The 23,136-nt window shown below is 29.0% G+C and overlaps 2 protein-coding genes across 5 annotated transcripts; both read left to right on the forward strand.

Moving 5' to 3' along the window:
• The first annotated feature begins 1,341 nt into the window (after positions 1-1,341).
• LOC149886322 (uncharacterized) lies at positions 1,342-10,778 on the forward strand. The gene is made up of 3 exons (XM_090092212.1): positions 1,342-1,509; positions 8,323-8,570; positions 8,838-10,778. The coding sequence occupies exon 3, from the start codon at positions 9,687-9,689 to the stop codon at positions 10,098-10,100; it is 414 nt and encodes a 137-aa protein (XP_089948338.1). The 5' UTR covers positions 1,342-1,509; positions 8,323-8,570; positions 8,838-9,686; the 3' UTR covers positions 10,101-10,778.
• Positions 1,366-20,157, forward strand: LOC149886323 (uncharacterized). 4 transcript variants are annotated; one of them, XM_090092207.1, is made up of 6 exons: positions 1,366-1,497; positions 2,177-2,247; positions 18,540-18,891; positions 19,026-19,146; positions 19,375-19,654; positions 19,785-20,157. In XM_090092207.1, exons 2-6 carry the CDS (start codon positions 2,201-2,203, stop codon positions 19,948-19,950), a joined length of 966 nt encoding a protein of 321 aa, XP_089948333.1. In that variant the 5' UTR covers positions 1,366-1,497; positions 2,177-2,200; the 3' UTR covers positions 19,951-20,157. The 4 variants fall into 4 exon arrangements, with proteins under 4 accessions (XP_089948333.1, XP_089948337.1, XP_089948335.1 ...); XM_090092211.1 differs by lacking the exons at positions 18,540-18,891; positions 19,026-19,146; positions 19,375-19,654; positions 19,785-20,157 and adding exons at positions 2,943-3,252; positions 3,358-3,992; positions 4,163-4,832 and having other exon boundaries at positions 1,458-1,497; XM_090092208.1 differs by lacking the exons at positions 1,366-1,497; positions 2,177-2,247 and adding an exon at positions 15,899-16,033.
• The last annotated feature ends 2,979 nt before the right edge of the window (positions 20,158-23,136 follow it).

Here is a 23,136-nt window from a genome sequence, read left to right on the forward strand (position 1 = left end):
AGAAGACGAAGTTTTAAAGAGAAAGTTTTAAAAAAGTTTTAAGAAGAAATTTAAAAAAGAAAGAGAATTTTGTGATAAGAAAAATACATTGATGAATAAGCAGTTTTATAAGCAGTTTAATAAGCAGTTGAATTAAAGAAGAAAAGAAGAAGATTTAAAATTGATTAAAAAAGAATAACCGGAAGATTCAAATAAAAAAGAGATATATGTGAAATATAAATTTCATTATATCGTATTCAAGTAATACGACACTTTCCCGCCCGATGTACCACAAACGTCGTGTCATCATCTTTAGTCCAGTTGTCTTCAATCCTTGGTCATTTTATTAGCACAAGTGCTGGATCAGTAGAATGTTATTTACTGGAGCATCTAAATCACTATTCTACTAACAAACCATGGCTGGATTAAATACAATAAACAAATCTGTTAAACCTCTTACCTTCTTTTAATATACGAGCAATAAGGTTTTGTGTAATTTCAATGACATCATAGAATAATTCCATCTTCAGCGAGTTCGAATTGTTTATCACAGAATTTCTTAAAGATAAGAACATTTGGTTTAGTGAACTGAAGTGTTCAATTGGCAGACAGTTAAGACATCTGCCTATAGATTCTCAGACATGGTGCAAGCAAGCTATCCACAACGAGTTCCGGCCAATAGATGATTCAAAAAAATATAAAGGTTAAAGGAAAATTCTCTGTTGTATCAAAAAATCGTGGAATGAGGGTCTTGAATTGAAAAGAAAGTTGAGAAACTTTGAAAGTTGTACAAAATTTAAAGATTTTTTGAAAATTTAGGAAAATTTTGGAGTTTTTGAAAATTTAAAGAATATTTTCAAAATATTGAAATGAAAATTTGAAAATATTCTTTAAAAGTTCTGAAAATTTTTAAATAAATTTACGTAATGACAAGAAAAACTTTTGGAGGGTAAGATTTGACCTTTCCAAGAAAAAACCTTTTTTGGCTATTTTTGGAGCACTCTAATATATATAAAAACGTATAAAACGGTCGAAAATTTATGATATCATGATCAGAATTCAGAAGATTCATTTCATGGAGCTTAATTAAATGTTCTGAAACTAATTTAAGACAAGAACTTGCATCGTTCTCTATTTTATAATTTATGTAAAAGTTTAAAGGAATTATTAGCATGTCGCATGAAGCGACTCTATTCTTAATAGAAAGTGCTATACATTATTTATAAATTTCATGCTAAGCAACCTTAGTATGATAGGCCAGAAAATACCGACAATTTAGTTTTAAATATAGCTCTATTTAATAAATCCTTGGTGGTTTCTGCTCAGCACTCTTATCACATTTCACAACCCTTTAAAATGTTCAGACAAAATCTTGTTTCGTAAAACGCTGTAATCGTTTTTCAATCGATATAGACAAGGAAAGAAAGGAAGGAAAGAAATAATTAAAAAATGAATTTAAAGTTCAGATTTTTATTGAGATAACTTCAAAACCTAATTGGATATTTAACATAGCAACCGGTAAAAGATTAAGTAATTAACGTTTCGTTAGTTCAAACTTGGTTAGCAAAAAATTTGTATCACTGCGGAAGCGACTGCTTGTAAAAATATTAAAACTATTTTTACCAGCAGTCTCTTATTCCTGGGTGTTATTTATTTTCGACCGAACTTGCAATGTCTCCAAACACAAAGTAGGAGACCATTTTCCAAATTATCTTAAGATTGGTTTACAGTTCGTCTTGATATAACATATTTTCTTGATATTTCACTTTTATTGAGTTATGTTTATTGGTCAAAAGATATTGAACAACTACTTTTTTTTTCAGAACTAATGTCTCCTTTTTTTCTCATTTTGTAGTTTAAAACTTTTAAACAACTTTTTTAACAAGAAATTATTTTAAAATAGATAAAAATTGGTTTCTTTGAAAAAATACAAAACAAATAAAGAAATAATTGTCTAAAAATTATTCAAAATCATATTATAATACAGATTTTATGTAATTAAATCACAATGGTTAACAAAAAAACATCACTAAACTTAAAGAAAACATATCCAAAAAGTATGGTTGATAAAACATGAATTTCGTGAATTAAACAGATACCTCTTGTCCCCCTGATTTTTTGCTGTCGTAAAGATAATTTTATATTTCTAAACGTTCGAATGTGTTAAGTTATAAATATAAAAATATAAATCAATTAGAAACAATATTGCAATCCGATTTAAATGGCGCCTAAAATATCAAACCGTCAACACTCTACAAAATTATTAAGGTAGGATAATAGTTTTATAATTGGATATAATATGCACTAAATACATACATACATACACATATGCAAACATACATACATACATACATACATACATACATACATACATACATACATACATACATACATACATACATACATACATACATACATACATACATACATACATACATACATACATACATACATACATATATACATACATATATACATACATACATACATACATACATACATACATACATACATACATACATACATACATACATACATACATACATACATACATACATACATACATATATACATACATACATACATATATACATACATACATACATACATACATACATACATACATACATACATACATACATACATACATACATACATACATACATACATACATACATACATACATACATACATACATACATACATACATACATACATACATACATATATACATACATACATACATACATACATACATACATACATACATACATACATACATACATACATACATACATACATACATACATACATACATACATACATACATACATACATACATACATACATACATACATACATACATACATACATACATACATACATACATACATACACTTTAAGGCTCTATGTACATACATACATAGAAGAGCCTTAAACTTGCAGCAAAATACTTTTTTTAGATTGTATGTTTACGTGGCGTTCGTAAATGGCGTTTTCTCTCAATGTAAAAACAAGGAGCTTTGTCGAACTGAGACTTTGACTTCAACGGTGAAAACCAAGCCCAGTTATTTCAGCATGAACGTATGATGTCGAACGGAGCAACATTGGTTAAAAAGGTGCATGACATCATCGACGTGTTTATCAATAAACCTAATATCAAATTTGACTGCAAACATAACTGATGTGGAGTGCCAGCTACTCAGTCAGCAGGCTTATGAAAACAAAGATAAACTTGTATACCAGGAAAACTCCACCCATCTTAGCGGATTGGTATGGCGCTTTTAATGCTAAAACAACTTCTCTATATTACAAAGTTTCAAAAACTGTTCAAATAAAAATAATAGTAAAGGGAGTTTATTTGTTTTTTGTCATCAGAACCTTGGTTGCGAAAAACAGCTCTGTATGAATAACGCAACATGCATACCCAGTTACGTCGATGACACTAGTACTTGCAAATGTGTTTCACCACCATTCAGTGGAACGTTTGGCGAAGAAGGTTGAAAACCTTAATGATGGCTGCTGTTTTTATTGTTGTTTCAGTTATTGTATTAATAAATACCTTTATTCAAAAAACAACACGACATCATTTTGCGTTTCACGGTATATACGGTGTTGCGTTCATATATGGTGTTGTATGCAACGTTATACTGCAATAGATGTAAAAACCTTCATGCCTTAATACTTTACATGGAGTAAATATTTCAAAGTTTTCTACTTTTTTAACTTTTGGAGATCAAAATTGTTTCAATCAAGTATTGGAGAGCAACTGAGAATAGTCAACAGATTTTGTATGTAATGAGAGATTCAAACTTTAAAAAAACGGTTCAAAGTTCGACGTGCTTGCTTTCATTTAAAGATTCAATTGTTTCTGGTTCAAGTGGTCATAATTTTGCCTTTTTCATTCCCCCAGAGACTGGATTGTATAACTTCAAAGTTAGCTGCAGTTATAATTGCGGAGTATATATTTCCACACCTGGAAAACAAGACAGGAGAATTTTATATGATGAAGGGTACATAGTTTTTTTTATAAAATATTTCTGATTCTGCATCATAAGCATGTTGTTTATTAAGTGAGAAAGAAATATACTTCTAATTTCACAATAATTAATAATAAATACTATCTCACATATATCATAAATATTAAATAATTCAAAACCTAATTTTGAATGTTTATATTTAGGGGTAAAATACCTGGTGTTTACATGGAAAAAAATAAAAAGATGTTTGTTGAAATGCTTGCAGGTGTTCCAGCCGGATGCAATGGTGGTTGCACTAATTCATACTCATTAGGTGTTCAATTGCCGAACGGAACTTCATATTCAGCACTTGAGAACAGCTTTCTGGCAACTTTGTTTTAGTTAAAAAATGGATAATATTTTAGGACTCAAAAAAAAAAAACTTCTTGTCTCGTCGAGGTTTGTTTAAGAATTTTGTTGGCGCAGCCTGCACAGATATAATCCTTTTCCTTCTAACAAAACATACGTGTTATTATGGTCAGGTAAAAAACAGTAACAGTCGAAATGAGGCCCGGCCCGAATAGTTTTTTTGTAAGAACTTCTACGTCATTTCATGATTATCTAAAAGAATTTTCTTGAAATGAAAATGTAAACAAACTGGTGCAATTATTGAAAAAAGTGTTTTTATTTGTAATAAATCAGAGTGCAGAGTTGATTAATTAAACGATTAGTGTATCAAGAATGATTAAAAAGTTTATGGGATAATTTTTTATAAAGAAGCAAAGATAATCTTCTTACAGACATAGTTTATAAATAAATAGTTTATGGGATAACGTTTTATAACTTCTTTAACTTTATAACAGAGCGAAAATAAAGGAAAAAAACAGTTACCAATATTTGATTTTTGGATTTGGTGTGAATCGATAGCTATTTGTCACCTAAAGTTTTTGGCGCAAAGTTCGTATCACGGTTCACATAACCTTCTAACATTTTCGATTTAAAGTCTCTACATAGTTTATGAATTTTAATGTTATTGATTAGCTACGTACAGGCTTGATATTAATCTAAGTTTCTAGTTTTCTTGCTCGAGCTGTTGATTTCTTTCTGTTTTTATCATTTTGTTACTTAGTAAATTTTCAATATCCGTTACATAAATATACTTTAATCTTGTATAATAAGTGATTAAATTATCGTTTTCCTCTCTTCACTGCACTTTTTACATTCAAATTCAACTCCGGTTGAATGTAATTCTTTGTTCCCTTGGATTGAAGTGTTAGTTTTGAAGCGGTAGAAACTTGCAAAGCAACTTTGCAAACTTTTACAAAAGGTTTCCTTCGATTTCTTTGCATTAATCGCTTGTGTAAAGAGCAATTGCAAACTTTTCTTCATCGATGTTTTTCTCTTGACAGCAATCCAATATCTGACACTTCAGTTCAATAATTAGTAAAGAACCTTCAGTGCTTAAATTGGAAAAACTAAACCATAATCTGACACCACAAACCTTTAAGTGAGTATAATCACATAATTGGCTATTGGCTTGCAAAATTCTGTGTTCCGTAAAGCATTTCTTTTAAAGTTATAGACATTTCCCAAAAAAGTGTCTCATTTTGTCCCAGCTTACTTTGGTTCTTACGTTTAATTGCTTTTTATAATTAATTCTCTTATATTTCATTTTCTATTTGACTAAGACCTTAGTCTCAGTCAAAGAGAAAAGGAACTACAAGATATAAATGTAATCTTAAGGCGAGTTTCGTAAGGTGGTTTCTATATGTGATCTTTATGGCACTCAAGTTCAATAATTCGTAAAAAACCTACAGCACTTCAATCGGACTGAGTTCGAGAGTTTCGACGTCATCGCCATTATTATGTCGTTCTCATTATCATTTTTATTGTTTATGGGTTTAACAACATCGAGGTATCCCCCCATCTCACAAATTTACACCAAACATACTCCCCTATTCACTAAATTAGTGTTAATAACTGGTAAAACGCTGCATGTTTGAACATAACTGGTATTTCACACTCCAAATTCACGAAAAGCACATTGAAAAGAGTCTTTAAGTATTACCTAACGAATAAATTGAGCGTGAATTGTTTTCTCAATAGTGTCATATCTGAAGCGATGGCTTGCTTTCCTGCGCTCCTTCCAATAAAGCAGTTTTTTCTGAATGATTGTTTGGAAAACTCTAGTCTGTCTCACTTTCCCCAAAATCTTGAGCAAAGAGGGACTTAATTGGAAGAAAATGCAACACGTTTGGTTGTTATATTTTAATAAAGTTAAGTTATTTTCTGCATAAAGTAAAAGAAAACTGAAAACAAATGCAAACTTTAAATTTTAAAAGAAAATTCAAAAATCTTTATACATAAAACATGTACGCAGCACAAACAAAATAAGTATAGTACAGATAAATGGCTTCAAAGAATTAAATTCCATGAAAATTCGGAATTGAAACGTCCTTATTGAAGAAAGAGATAAAAAACTTAAAAAAAAAAATAAAGACTTCGTAAATGCTGAACAGTGGTCACTACAGTTTGATGGAAAGCTTCTTAATGAAAACGAATATCAGATTGTTGAAAAACGAAAGAATGGAAATGAAATTTTAGCTGCACTGTGCTTGAAAGATGAAAAGGCAGAAACAATTACTGATGGAATTTCGACATTTTTTAAGGAATATTATCTATGGAGTGCTGAGAAGATGATAGTGGCTGACACAACCATTATTAACACTGGTAAAAAGAACGGTGTTGTTGTAAGGCTTAAGCGAATATTTTCAGAGAAGGAATTTGACAAACTGTTTTTTATTTCTTGTCAGCATCACGTGATTTATGAGATTTTGAGTGTGGTGATAAATGAGGAAATTTGAGAAAGCACCAAGTCTCCAAACACTGAGTATCTCTTATTACTTCAGTTGATGTACAGTTATGAAGAGTTTCAAGCACAATTTGTGAATGGAGCAGAAGTGTTTGTCGATAAGTCAGCTTGGAGAGATGGCATAAAAATTCTTGCATCATCTAACACTTGTGTTCAAATTCCATGAAGAAAAGAGACATTTTCCACTTGTTAATTTTCAAAAAATTCCTAATTTTAGTAACGCACGTTGGAATTCAAGAGCCGTCCTTGCCATTCTTGCTTTGTTCACGTATCTAAAACAAGGCCAACATTACAGAAAATCTACAGATTTATTTCTTATGACTGGGCTAGGAATTGGTTTGCTGATCAATTTTACAACAAGGCATACAGCAGTAACTTGTCACAAAAACTGAAACCTTACAAGAAGGAGTTAGAGGTATTGGAGAATTACTGGAAACAGGAACCATCAGCACTTAAGATACCAAGAAGCAACCACTTCGCGGAACGTGCAAAAAAAGTAATTTAGGAAATACAGTGTTTAGTCTGCAGAGAAAAAGTCAAGTTGCGGTCTAGAATTTTTTTGAGTATAAGACAGTGATGTAATGATGTATATTAATCATAAATATAGACAATACAAAGCAATGCTATGCTCTTGTAACTGTAATAGATAATGAATAAACGTGTCGTAATTATTATGCAATTTATATTGTTATGTTATAACGCGCAATTTTGATTTGGGGATGAAGTTTTTTAAAATGATATTGAAAGTATATAAAACCAGAAGTTGCATCATTCTCTGTTTTTCATAAAATATACACGAGTTAAAAAGAGTTATTACGGTGTGCTCCGTGAAGCAACATTCTCAATAGAAAGTACTGTAAATTATTTATAAATTTCATACTAAGCAACCTTAACTTGATAGGCCAGAAAACACCGATTGACAATTTACTATTAAATATTGCCCAATTTCATGAATGCCCAGGCGTTTTCTTCTCAGCACTCTTAACGTATTAGACAACTCTTAAAATGTTCAGACAAAAATCTTATCTTATAAACGCTATAAACATTCTAGAAGAAATAGAGAAGGAAAGAAACAAGACAAAAGTTGTAACGCTAAGTTTTGAATTCAAAGTTCAGATATCTACTGAAGTAACTTAAAAACCTAACTGAATATTTAACAACTGTACCAGTTAAGGGTTTCGTTTCTGATTAAACTTTCGATAAATGACGGACCGAAAGAAAACCACAGCTGAACTTTTTCGTTAATAATGCGCGATATTTCGATGAAAAATTTTTAGAAAATTATTTCAAAACGTAACTAAAAGCTGATATTGTTTTTTGAAAAAGTTTGTTGCAAAACAGTTTATTTTTATTTAATCAATTTCTGAGACGTAGCCTACGTTACACTTTTTTTCCAACTTAGCCATAAATAAAAAAATTTGAAAATAACCAAGTGGAAATTTGATTCCAAATGCATAATTTCATTACTTTTGGATATTTATATTTACAGACTTTATGGCTTTCATTTTTTAGGTACCGTGGGATGATTTCCGGGGCCTCGTGATATTATTAAAAATTATTTATCGTCATAACGTTTTGGAAGCGTTAAATAAGATTTAATAAGATTCATCACTTATTAAATCTTATTTAACGCTTCCAAAACTCTTAATGACAAAATATATATGAGCTTTTAACATAGTATGCTTCTTTTTCTTCTTTCTATTTTTCTTTTATAAAATTAAATTTCCAATTTTTTCAATCGAACTTCAATCGAAATTAAAGTTCGAATTTTTTAAATTGATGTTATTAACTTTTCTTTTGTCAATATTCTTTTTAAAACGTTAACTGTCGTAATGATTGCGTGATTTGATTTCTCATTTATGTTGCGTTTTAAAATTTTTGTTGTAGACACTAATTGCTGTTGTTTTTCGTAAATATGAATATTGTTAAATAAATGTTATTATTCTTAAGTTTTGATTTGTGTTATTTATTTATAAATTCAGTTTAAATAGATAATAAAGAGCTACGTTTTAACTTTTCAAATACAGAATATTAGCGATAAATCTGGACACTATAAATGAAAAGAGCGACAAAAAAGAGCTGAAGAAAATTCTAGAGGTACGAAAGCACTAGAAAATTTGGGGTTTACAATTTCTTCAAAAACATAGAGGAATGACTACAGCGATAGTAGAAACATTGATGCAGACCCATTAAATGCAAGAAATGAAACGGAATTTGTTTGAATTTCTGCGCACGAAGTGCAATCTGATACTTTGGCATACCGACTATGCCAACACCGATATTGGAGTGTGTAACACCAAAAGACGTAGAATATGTCATTCTTAGAGGTCCAGAACCACACCCAACAACATTTCCTGTAGATAAACACGGTAGTCAATTCCCTACATATTTGTAAAGCTTTCGTTTAAAAAATAAAGAGTTCCTCGTAATTACTTAGTTTGAAGCAAATCTAAAAATGCTTTAGTTTATGTTTAGTTTTCCTTGTCGTTTATTTTATAAATTTTGTGAGTAGAGATCAATTTTTGTTACAGAATATGGTTGGCAAGCGAAATTAAGAAAAAAATATTAATAAACATACCACAATTGATTGCCTTTTAGTAAAAGTACAAAATGGGACACAGAAATGGAAAAATTTATTAAAACGATTAATAGATGTAATTTTGTTTCTTGCTGAGCGTGGATTGGTCTTTAAGGGTGTTACTCATTTGATTGGAGATTCGAACAATCGAAATTTTCTAGGATTATTTGAACTTTTAAGTGATTGCGACCCACTTTTAGAAGAACATTTAAAAAACGCAACACCCGATTCTGCGCATGCAGAACAAACTACATTCATTTTACGGTACATTACTATTAAGTCCAACAAATTCAAAATTATGGAAAGATTTCTGGCATTTGTTGACTGCAGTAAAACTAGAGAAGATATTGCTAATTTATTTCTTGAAACGCTACAAAGGTATGATATTCCTATAAGTGACTGTCACACACAAGGGTATGATAACGGATCCAACATGAGTGGATCATATAAAGGTGCACAAGCTCGCATTTTGCAAATTAATCCATTGGCAATATTTTCTCCTTGTGCATGTCGTAGTTTAAGCTTATGTGGTGTTCATGCGGCAAAATCTTGTATTAAAGTTGTAAGATTTTTCGGGACTATACAAAATTATACAATATATTTAGTAGAAGCCCACGAAGATGGGAAACATTTTAAAAAAATACTGTATATTCTTAGCACACTATGTCAAATACACGGTGGTCTGCAAGAATTGAGAGTGTTAAATAATTAGCTGAAAAAAGTAATGAAATAAAAATAGCAATAGACTCTGCTTTGGATTTCAACTTAACTTTGGAAACTCGATCAGATCTTTACGGAATAAAAAAATTCATGGAACCTTTTGAATTCTAAGTACTGGCCAAAATACGGCACAAAGTTCTTGAAGCTATAAATTATAGAAGTACCGTTTTACAAGCTCGGAATACAATAATTGATGTAGAAATAACCAATTTGTCAAGTCTTCTTGTTAAATTAAATACAATAAAAGATACTTGGGATACCATTTTAAATGAATGCAGATCGTCGGGCACATCTTTACAGATAAACACAAAATTTTCAGGATAAAAATGTACTAAAAGAAAAAAAACAGCACACAAGTTAAAAAGGACCCCAACAGAAAAATTTAGAATTAATATTTTCAGTTTTTTCATGACTAGCATCATTGGAAATATGACAGAAGATTTAATGCAGCAAAAGAAATAGATTCTTTATTAAACATATTATGGTTCTTCTGTGACTTAAATGGTCAGGAAATACAAAATAAGTGTGAAAAGTTGTAAAAAAGTATGAAACTGATATTATTTATCATCTTAAGATGAAGTACTACATTTAAAATTCATGAAGCCAATATACAAAATATTTCTCTTCAGCCCCTTGAATTGTTCAATGAAATTAAAAAAAAAAAAACAAACTGGATGAGCTGTTTCCAAATATTATAATTTCAATAAGGCTATTTTGCTCAATTCCAGTGACAGTTGCTAAAGCAGGATGATCTTTTAGTGAATTGAAATAAAAAAAAAAAAAAAATAAAGAATAAAAAACAGCATTAAGATCAACAATGACACAATATCTTTTAAATGAGTTAGGATTTTTTTCTATTAAAGCCGAAATGGCTCGGAAAAATAATTTTGAAAAAGTCAAAAATAATTTTGAAGAAGTTCATAACAGAGCTTTGCGAGCCTTTCGACTCGCAAAGCTCTATTATGAAACAGTGTTTAACATTATTTTTTTGTATTCACTTTTTCTTAACTTTAACTTGTAAAAGATTTAAATAGTTTTAATTAATTTTCATTTTAAGTTTTAAATGGCCAGAGCACCCTTCTAGGGGTCCTGGGTAAATGATTGATCATAATGAAAGTCCGTTAAGAAAATTTCCCCAAAGCCCGAAGTTTTTCTCGGTGGCTATCTATATATATATACAAAAACGACACCGAACTATCTTAGGAGGTATGGTGCATACAAAAAGCAAACGAAAAACCATTAATTAAATGGAATTTAATCAGAAAACGCCAACCTTACCAACCAACCACAAGAAGATCCACCCTATGCTTAAATGAAAAATCTGAAATCTCCATCAAATTTATTGAACAAAAAACAGAGCGTTATTTGACAATAAAGACCAATTTGAAGCCATTAATAGGAAGAATTCTTTTTGAACAACAAATTTTAACGGTTTTCTCGTTTTCTTTAATGTTTTTCCCAGTAATGTTTTATTTATGTATTTGATTGCTGGTATGCCGGGGTGAAACTTTAAGTGTCAACAAAGTTATAATATATATATATATATATATATATATATATATATATATATATATATATATATATATATATATATATATATATACATATTTATATATATATATATATATAAATATGTACATTTACATACATATATATATATATATTTATATATATATATATGTATATATAGCTATTTCAAGTTGTAGTTATTTCAAATACAAAATCACGTGCTCATATAAGAGTGCTCAATATTTTGAATAAATATATATATATATATATATATATATATATATATATATATATATATATATATATATATATATATATATATATATATATATATATATATATATATATATATATATATATATATATCGATCCTCCAGAACCATAAGGAAATAACTAGAAATACCATAAAGTTGAGAAATGGCCGGTCAAAGTTTTGCAATAAGTTTCCGTTATCACATAATAATATGCACATACAATATTTCCGAATATTTATGTCCAAATTTTTATTTCCAAAATATATTAAATATCTCATCTAAAGAGATATCTTGACTAAAATTATAATTTTTATGTCAATTAACTCAATGTTTTCTACTTGTTTCCTTACGATCCCAAAGATATCCGTTGCTAATAAATCCTTTGCAAGCTAATGTACCTAATATTTTCTACTTGTTTCCTTATGGTTCCAAAGATATCCGTTGCTTATAAATCCTTTGCAAGCTAATGTACCTAATATTTTCTACTTGTTTCCTTATGGTTCCAGAGATGTCTATGACTTCAAACTAATTTCATTTATATTTGAGTCCTTTATTTAGGTTTCATTAAAGAAAAGAAAAAACTTTAATAGCATTTTCATATCTTTTTATTCAATGACAGTTAAGTTGTAAAATTTAAAAAAAAAACTTGCAATTAAAAAATAATCAAATAATACAACAAACCAAATAAATACTATTGATTCAATACGAATCACTATCTTCGTGTTGCTCAGTCGTTTTCAAATCTTGGTAAAAGGACCAGTATCCTTTTGGAATTGCGTATGAATGGCACAAGTTCATCAAATCGTTTTTTATCTTAGTAGAAATGGTCGGGCATTGGCTGTTTATCTTCTTCAAAACCACAAGCACTTATGAGCCTCTGGTCTTGTACGTCACATCAGTTTTACAGAAATCAATATCTGTGTATGAAGTTTTATAGTATATGATTGTTGGAGTGGATTTTTTGCACATTATCATACAAATGTCGCTCTATAAAACTTTTCCCCTCTCTGTGTTTACACTGAAATTTCTTCCCGTGTTGGATTTTTCCCGTGTTGGATCTTTCAAATCAATAAAATTGGAATAACACATTTGATTTATTTTGTACCTGGGATGTTTGTTTGGCCATAGACATTATAGTTGATATCTGAGATGGCAAATATAATTTATCACCTCTCAAGAAACTTTTTTTTTTTTTTCGATTAATGCGTGCATAGCATCACCTTCATTTTGGCTGCGGCCTACCCTAAAAAACTTATGTAGTATTTCTTCAACATATTGCGAAGTATTTACTGTTTGAAGCAACAATGATGCTACAAATTTGTTTTTCTGTTGCCCCGCACATTACCTGAATATATAATAGTTTTTTTTGGTGTCTGTGTTTTGAAAAATTCAAAGAGACATGTACCAATTTCATTGGCTCCTCTCTTTCCCAATGCTTCATGCTACAAATAGCAATGGCCTTCTTTTCTTCCAATGTTAAATATAGTAAAATTGTAGCAGTTCAATCTTCTCTTATAAAAGAAACTACAGTCATCCCCAGATGGAAGTGGGATAACTGCCTGTAAATCAAACCAAATAATTTCCATATTTCCATCTGTTATAATTAAATCATTCTGTTTCTCAGTTCGACAACTCGTTTTCATTTAAATGTCTTTGTAAGCAATATCTTTTTCTCCTCACTTAAATTTTTAAATGTTTCACATATTTGACATAAGTACAATGCCGATATTGATAAACTTCCGTCCAAATATTTTCATGCACTCCTTTACTAGTATAATGTGAAGGAACACATGGAAAAGACTGAACATGATTCCTAATATCATCCTTTTTATAATCACTCACTTTTACACCTCCGTTTCCATGGTGACCTCTATCATCAACTTGTAGTACTCCTACATCGTCCTTCTTTAAAGTTAACAAATTAATATTATTATCTTTAAACAGTTACTGATAATGAAATTGTAATACTGGATTATTAATTAAATAGGTGTGAGATGATAAACTAATTAGTAGAAAATTTTAAATTTTTGCTTTTATTTATAATAGTTATATGTATAAAAAACAGGTTGGACATAATAATAGTACTATTAACTTATTTAATGTTATATTGCAAACAATTTATTTTATTAACAAAAAAATGATATAGATTTAATTAAGCAGTAGTAAAAATTAATATTTAATCACATGCCCTCGGTTTTTTATCACGGTTTTGTATCTATTTGGCATTGACTTAATCAAATTTTGACAACGTTCTAAAGGAATGTTATTCCAAGCATTCTGGACAACTTGCCATAACTCCTGCTGATTTTTTGGTTTTTGACTATAAACTGCCTCTTTTACATACGTCCAAAGGTTTTCGATTGGATTGAGATCCGGTGACTGTGTTTGCCAATCCATAACTGCAACCCTATTCTCGATGAATCAACTTCTTACCCAGCGACTGGTATGCTTTGGATTGTTGTCCTGCATATAAACCCATCTTAGGGGCATATCTTCTTCTGCATAGGGCAACATAGTATTTTTTAATATTTGAAGGTATATGTCTTGGTCCATAACACCATCAATCTTATAGATTGGCCCTACGCCATAATAAGAAAAACAACCCCAAATACTTATTTTTGCTCCGCCATGTTTTACAGTTTTTATGGTGTATTGCGGTTTGTATGCAGAGTTAGGTGGCCTCCTTACATACATCCTGCGTCCACTTGACCCAAATAAAACAATTTTGCTTTCATTAGACCACATAGTATTACGCCATTTTGAAACAGGCCGATCTGCATGCGTTTTTACAAAATTTAATCTTGCTACCACATGCCTTTTTTTTCAAAGGGGAACTTTTCTTGGGCTTCTAGCGACTAACTTACTTTGCACTAACCGCCTACGTACTGTTCTCGAAGAAACGCTTAAATTTAAATCTTCTTTAATATGGCGGGAAGTTACAAAAGGATCGGCAACAGCAGCACGTTTTATCAACCTGTCTTCATGTTAAGTCCTTTTTTGTTTTCGGCCCCTTGTTTCGGCTACATTTTTCTATTTTAGAGCATTACTAATCATCACAGGAGAACAACTTAATGTCTCTTGAATAAATTTGTATGTTTTCTCTTCTTGTTTTAATTTAATAATTAGTTGTCTCTTTTCTGCACTACAATGCTTTGCACGACCCATAATTTCTATTAATAAGATAAATTTATACGATTATTTTATATATTTCATTAAATTAACACTAAAATTAATCTTACCTTTAATTAGTCTTACTAAAACCAATTAGACAAAAAGCAAATATAAGTAAATTGATAGGAAACAACAAATGTGTTATTTTAACCATCAAATCTAAATATGTGCGTATATAAAATTCGGGACTTCCCTAAAGTAATTTGAACAGTGTTTCCAACATTTTTTACTCCCATTTCATTATTCAGTGTTTGTATTACTGTTATGCCTAAATTTATCAATTTATATTTAAATTTACATAAAATTATTATCACAAATCATTCCTTTACTAGTTACTACTATTATTTTGTCCACAACTGTATATCTAAAAAGAAAATTATAGTATAACCCACATTATCATCGAATTACATTGTGGTTCCTAGAGGGTTAAATAAAATACATGAAAGTTGAAAATCTTGAAAACACTTTTAATAGGACGTCTTTAGCTGAATAAGTTTTTAATCAAATCAAAGTTGTATGGTTAAACAGTCTTTTTGAGTTGACTTGAAATTTTTTTCTAAAACTTAATCGTCATTTAACCTAATTAATATAAAAAATGTTGCAATTTCTCTACGTAACCTTAGTTACGTAGAGAAATTGCAACATTCTCTTTTTTTCATAAAATATGTAAGAGTTAAAATGAATGATTTGCGTGTATTGCGTGATGCGGCTAAAGTATTACTAATAGAACGTGCTTAAGAATATCAAACTGAGAAACCTTAGTTCGATTGGTCATAGAATACAGTAAGATAATTTACATTTAAAAACAGCTCATTTTTATGAATGTCAGGCGTTTTCTGCTCAGCACCCAATTGACAACTCCTTAAATTCTTCAGACAAAATCTTGTCTTATAAATGCTATTAGCATTCTAGACGAAGCAGAGAAGAGAAGAAAGAAACGAAAGTTGAAGCGTTAAAATAAAATGACTTTAAAGTTCAGATACCTAATAAGGTAAATTAAAAACCTAATTTGATTTTTAACAACCATAACGGTAAAGGGTTAAGTCATCAACGTTTCATTTCAGCCTTAACCTCCAGTTGAATAACGGACTAAAAGAAAACCAAAGGATAAGCTTTTTGTCAATATTACACGATATGTGTATCAAAATAGATTTCAAATACAATTTCCCAATTTCACATATTAGAAGACTTTCTTGCTTTCTATTCAACAGTTCAGTTCCTAATATAAAAATTATTTCAAAACATAACAAAAAACTGATACTATTTTTTGAAAAAGCTTGTTACGAGTCAGTTTTGGTTCATTTTGTTTAATGAATTTCCGAAACGGAGATACTTCATTCGGTATCCTATGTTTTATCTTTTCTTCGACATTCAATTCAAAGTATTTTTCAATATACTGAGCTTTAAAAAAATCCTATTTTAGGCCGGTTTACATGATGACTAAAACTTCAAAGCCTAATAACTATTATTTCTTAGAAGTAATAGTTATTAGACTTTAACGTTTTAGCTACTTGTAAATATAATTGTCCGAAAGTTATAAAATCAAGCCTTTTGAATCAGATTTTCCTTGGTTTAAACTTGTTTTTAATGGTTTAAAAGCTACAAAATAAAAACTTGTTAGGCTGTTAGCAATATTTTTGATTTAGGCAGCGTACATTTTTGCAATAGTTTGTGAAAAAAGAAAAAAGTTTAAAAACTTTTCCTCTTAAGAAATTTAGCAGATGCTGTTTCCAAAATATTATATTAGATGTTATATTAGAAGATGTTATGTTTTATGTTATATTACGATGTTATGCTTCAAAATTTACGTAGAAATATTCTATAAATTCTTTTTACAATATAAAAAAAAAACAAAAAAAATTTTTCTTTTAGTAATAGCAAATTTTAGGAGATTTTTTTATGAATTGAAATGAAAATCAATTTAGCAAATATTAAGTATGTATATATTAGTTACACACATTTTTTTGAACTATTCCTAACTAACACCTCATAAATAAAATTTAGGACAAAATTTAAAAACTAATATTTTAAGAGTAACAAGCTTTATTATTTAATGTTGCAACTGTTAATATGTTGTTAACCCCAAAAGTTTTTAATTGGTCTTGCTTCTGGAACGTTAGCTGGGTTTATATCTTTGGGTACAACTTTGATTTTTTTCAACTTTAAAAAGTCGATGACCGACTTTGCGTAATGTGATCGAGCTAGATCAGGCCAGAAGATAAACTTATTGTCTTTTTTATAATATTCTTATACTAGAGGAAGAAAAGTTTTTTCTAGTATCTTTTTATAAGTGTACTGGTTGATTGCCTTCTTACTGTGATGAATATAAAGAGGGCTTATTTCAAGGGGGCTGATGCAACAAGAAACTAAGAGCTTGTCCTCGTACTATTTACTCAATTGTATCTTACTTGGTCAGAACTTTGAGAAGGATCAGCGGCATAAAACTTCATGACCAGCTAATGTGCTATTGTTTAAGGTAAAATAGCTTTCATCATCGATAAGGAAATCCAAGTTTTTATAATTTTCGTACAATTTACGACTTATTTTCAAAAAATGCAGCAATCTTTGAAATATTTTCTTTAGTAGCTACCTTAGCAATTTGACCACTTCCAACTTTTCTTTTTAGAGATCCGTTCTCCAATTTTACGATTTTATAGTAAGCAGTTGATCTGGGTAAACCCCGGGTCATAAACTGCTTTGCAACATACGCTTTAAGTTTTTCTCGACTTTTTTGGAAAGAAATTTCCATAATTTTTTCGAGGTCCTTTATTTTGACCATTTTAATTTGAATATTAAAATAATATTTTTAACTTAATTAAATTTAAATAGATTACAAAATCCTCTTTCAATTAAGTATCGAGATTTTTGCGTGCGTAAAATAAATTACATAATAAATGCAATTAACACTTGTCCGAAATTTTATTTATAGGGTGTTACTTGAATTCTGATCTTTAAAACATAGTATGAGATTTAGAATGGCTCTAAAACCTGGAGATTAAATGATCTCTGAAGACTTGGTTTTATGATGGAACTTTATATTGCTTTTCCGAAACCATCACATGGAGATTCAATAGCTAGTTAACAGCAAATAAATTCCATTGTTGTCATTACTCAAAAATTTTTTTTGCTACCACAACCATCTAAAAAATTATTTTTGTACATACATACATACACACATACATACATACATACATACATACATACATACATACATACATACATACATACATACATACATACATACATACATACATACATACATACATACATACATACATACATACATACATACATACATACATACATACATACATACATACATACATACATACATACATACATACATACATACATACATACATACATACATACATACATACATACATACATACATACATACATACATACATACATACATACATACATACATACATTTTAACACTATGTACATACATACATAGAAGAGCCTTAAACTTGCAGCCAAGTACTTTTTTTAGATTCTATGTTTACGTGGCGTTCGTAAATGGCGTTTTCTCTCAATGTAAAAACAAGGAGCTTTGTCGAACTGAGACTTTGACTTCAACGGTGAAAACCAAACCCAGTTATTTCAGCATGAAACGTATGATGTCGACTTTTTTGAATGCAGTTCCACTTCAAAAATCAACTGTGCAAACCGAGCAACATTGCTTAAAAAAGTGCATGGCATCATCGACGTGTTTATCAATAAACCTGATATCAAATTTGACTGCAAACATAACTGATGTGGAGTGCCAGCTACTCAGTCAGCAGGCTTATGAAAACAAAGATAAACTTGTATACCAGGAAAACTCCACCCATCTCAGCGCATTGGTATGAGCTCTTAATGCTATTACAATTTTTCGATGTTGCAAAGTTTCAAAAATGGTTCAAATGTGTAAATATATAGGAATAAAATAAAAAATGTAAAATAAATATGTAGGAATTTATTTGTTTTTTGCCATCAGAACCTTGGTTGCGAAAAACAGCTCTGTATGAATAATGCAACATGCATACCCAGTTACGTCGATGACACAAGTACTTGCAAATGTGTTTCAACATCTTTCAGTGGGACATTTTGCGAAGAAGGTTGAAATTTTTTGTGATAGCTGCTGATGTTGGCGTTATTTCTTTATTTTACTAAGAAGTATTTTTATTCAAATATTAAACCACTTTTTGCGTTTTATTGTAATATACAGTGTTCCATAACCATATTTTAACTTCTATGTGACGTCATATTCAAATGCATGAAAAAACATTCATGCTCAACAACTTTATAAAAAAAATGTCTAAAAGTCTTTTATTTTTAATTTTTAGAACTTAAAGTTATCTCAATCAAGTATACGAGAGGAACTGATAATAATCGGGAGTTGATTTACGTAATGAGGGATCAATACTTTAAAAAAATGGTCAGTAGTTCAACGTGTTTACTTTCATTTTCAGATACAGCTGGTTCTGGTTCAAGCGGTCACACGTTTGCCTATTTCATTCCCCCAGAGACTGGATGGTATAACTTCAAAGTGAGTTGCAGTTTTAATTGCAGATTATACATTTCCACACGGGGAAAACAAGACAGGAGAATTTTGTTTAATGAAGGGTACATAGTTTTTTTTTATAAAATATTTCTGATTCTGTATCATAAACATGTTCTTTGCTAATTGAGAATGAAATTTCATCTAATTTCGCCATAAGTAATTCAGTATCTAATTTTTAACATTTGTACTTAGGGGTTCAGTACCGAGTGTTTACTTGGAAATAAACAAAATAATGTTCGTTGAAATGCTTGCAGGTGTTCCAGGCGGATACGCTAATTCATACTCATTAGGTGTTCAGTTACCGAACGGAACTTCATATTCAGTACTTAAAAACAGCTTACTGGCAACTTTGTTTTAGTTAAAAAATGGATAATATATTAGGACTCATAAAATACAAAAACTTCTCGTCTCGTCGAGGTTTGTTTAAGAATTTACTTTTTGTTGGCGCAGTTTGCACAGATATAATCCTTTAACAATTTGGTTTTTATAAACATCAAAGCGTTGCCTTCTAATGAAGCATACGTATTATTATTGTCAGGCCAAAAACAGTAACACTCGAAATGAAGCTCTGCCCAAATAGCTTGTTTGTAAGAATTTTTACGTCATTTCATGATAATCTAAAAATATTTTCTTCAAATGAAAATGTAAACTAACTATTGCAGTTATTGAAAAAAGTGCTTTTAAGTGTAATAAATCTGAGTGCAGAGAGAAAATCGATTAATTAAACAATTAGTGTATCAAAAATAATTAAAAAGTTTATGAGATGATTTTTTATAAAGAAGCGAAGATCTTATATATCTGTTATCTGTTATAAAGTTAAAGATAGTCTTCTTACAGACTTCTTTTAACTTTATAACAGAGCGAAAGTAAAGGAAAAAAACAGCTACCAATATTTGGTTGTTGGGTTTGATGTAAATCGTTAGCTATTTGTCACCTAAAGTTTTTAGCGCAAAGTTCGTGTGGTGGTTTACATAAGCTTCTAAGATTTTTGATTTAAAGTCTCTACATAGTTCATGAACTTTAATGTTATTGATTAGCTTCCTACAGGCTGTGAATAAGCTACGTACAGATGATAAACTACGTACAGATGATAAGCTACGCACAGATGTTAATCTAAGTTACTAGCTTTCTTGGTCAAGCTGTTGATTTTTTTCTGTTTTTATCATTTTATTACTTAGTAGATTTTCAATATCTCTTACATAAATATATAGTTTAATCTTGTATAATATGCGATTAAATTATCGTTTTTTTCTCTTCACTGCACTTTTTGCACTCAAATTCAGCTCCGGTTGAATTTAATTCGAATTACATTCAGCCGGAGCTGAATTTGAGTGTAAAAAGTGCAGTGAAGAGAAAAAAAAGATAATTTAATTGCTTTAAAACTAAAACATCACTCCAAGGGGACAAAGATCTTTGTCCCCTTGGATTGACGTTTTAGTTTTGAAGCGGTAGAAACTTGCAAATCAACTTTGCAAACTTTTACAAAATGTGTCCTTCGATTTCTTTGCATTAATCGCTTGTGTAAAGAGTAACTGCAAAATTTTTTTGATTGATGTTTTTTTCCTGACTGCAATTCAGTATCTGACTCTTCATTTCAATAATTAGTAAAGAATCTTTAGTACTTCTTCATTATCATTTTTTATGGTTTTAAAAGCATCGAGTGATTGTAGGTCCTCCATCTCACACATACATCAAACTTACCCCAAAATCACTAAATCAGTGTTAACAGCTGGTGAAACGCTGCATGTTTAAACATAGCTACCATTTTACATTCGAATTTCACGAAAAGCTCATGGAAAAGAATCTTTAACTTATAAATTGAGCGTCAACTACTTGCTCAAAAGTGCCACCAGAAGCAATTGTTTGCTCTCCTCGGCTTCTTTTTTTAAAGCAGCTTTTTCTAAATGATGACTTTGAAAACTCTAGTCTCTCTCACTTTCTCCAAAATCTTGAGCAAATAGGGACATAGCTGGAAGAGAAAGCAACACATTTAATTGTTTTATTTTAACGTGGTTTTATTTTTGCATAAAAAAAAAAGAAAACTAAAAATAAACACAAAGCAGTCAACATAATGCCACTTTAAATTTTAATAGGAAATAAAAAAATTTCTTCTCATAAAACATGTACGTGCAGATAACAAAACAACCTCGAGAATAGTGAAAAAAAGTGCTGGTACGAAAATATTCCGCGTAATGACCGAATATGTAAAAGAAAAAAAAATTGGATTAGCGAGGTAGAAATATTATTCAAAAGCAAAGGATTTTTTGTGAAAGAATCAGAACTTGATATGGGAAAATGTTTGCTCACTTATGCGTGAGCATATTCTTCAGTTAAGTAAGACCATTTATGCTGACATACATAAATATATGAAGCTTAGTTTTTTCTTAGTAATTTTCTTAGTAGTTTTTTTTTAGTAATTTTCTTAGTAATTTCTTTACGATCAAATAAATCAAAAAAAAATTTTCAGAAGCTTCATTAAATGCTTTTAAAAGTTTAACTTTGAACTTTTAAAATGGAGTTGGAAGTAGAGTAGATTTTGTTGGAAAAAGGTTTCTGAATCAGGGTTCTATCATAATTCTTTGCTGAGGTTTTTCTCAAATAATGTATGAATTAAATGTGTATTTACCACAAACCCTCGAGCAAAAAATCAGGAAAATCATATTCAAAAATTTTAATACAGATACAGTAAAAAAATATTTGAGTGACTTTATGTCATTACTGTATTAATGTATTACTTTTTTTATAAGTCAATATTAAAAGAATATATATTCATAAGAAATAGTTGAGAATATCTCTTTAAGCAAGATAAGTAAGAGAAGAAAATCCAGTGGTACGTATTATCATTTTGTATGGATTTCGATTAAGGTACTATTATTATTGTTATTATTATTAATATTGTTATTATAATTACTATTATTATTATTATTGTTATTATTATTATTATTATTATTGTTATTGTTATTATTATTATTATTATTATTATTATTATTATTATTATTATTATTATCATTATTATTATTATTATTATTATTATTACTATTATTATTATTATTATTATTATTATTATTGTTATTATTATTATTATTATTATTATTATTATTATTATTATTATTATTATTATTATTTTTATTATTATTATTATTATTATTATTATCATTATTATTATTATTATTATTATTATTATTATTATTATTATTATTATTATTATTATTATTATTATTATTGTTATTGTTATTATTATTATTATTATTATTATTATTATTATTATTATTATCATTATTATTATTATTATTATTATTATTACTATTATTATTATTATTATTATTATTATTATTATTATTGTTATTATTATTATTATTATTATTATTATTATTATTATTATTACTATTATTATTATTATTATTATTATTATTATTATTATTATTGTTATTATTATTATTATTATTATTATTATTACTATTATTATTATTATTATTATTATTATTATTATTATTATTATTATTATTATTATTATTATTATTATTATTATTATTATTATTATTAT

This window comes from Hydra viridissima, unplaced genomic scaffold (genome assembly GCF_058129835.1).
Source record: "Hydra viridissima isolate aposymbiotic clone 2 unplaced genomic scaffold, HvirCarnegie_v1 scaffold_7, whole genome shotgun sequence".
Lineage (NCBI taxonomy): Eukaryota > Metazoa > Cnidaria > Hydrozoa > Anthoathecata > Hydridae > Hydra > Hydra viridissima.

What these genes read in the sequence shown, in the direction of transcription:
- LOC149886323 (XM_090092207.1), top strand. Translation starts at nt 2,201, where the DNA reads ATGGCGCCTAAAATATCAAACCGTCAACACTCTACAAAATTATTAAG. An exon ending in CACTCTACAAAATTATTAAG is followed by an intron (nt 2,248 to 18,539) that starts GTAGGATAATAG and finishes TACTTTTTTTAG; the next exon opens with ATTCTATGTTTACGTGGCGT. An exon ending in CCACCCATCTCAGCGCATTG is followed by an intron (nt 18,892 to 19,025) that starts GTATGAGCTCTT and finishes TTTTGCCATCAG; the next exon opens with AACCTTGGTTGCGAAAAACA.
- LOC149886322 (XM_090092212.1), top strand. Translation starts at nt 9,687, where the DNA reads ATGGAAAGATTTCTGGCATTTGTTGACTGCAGTAAAACTAGAGAAGAT.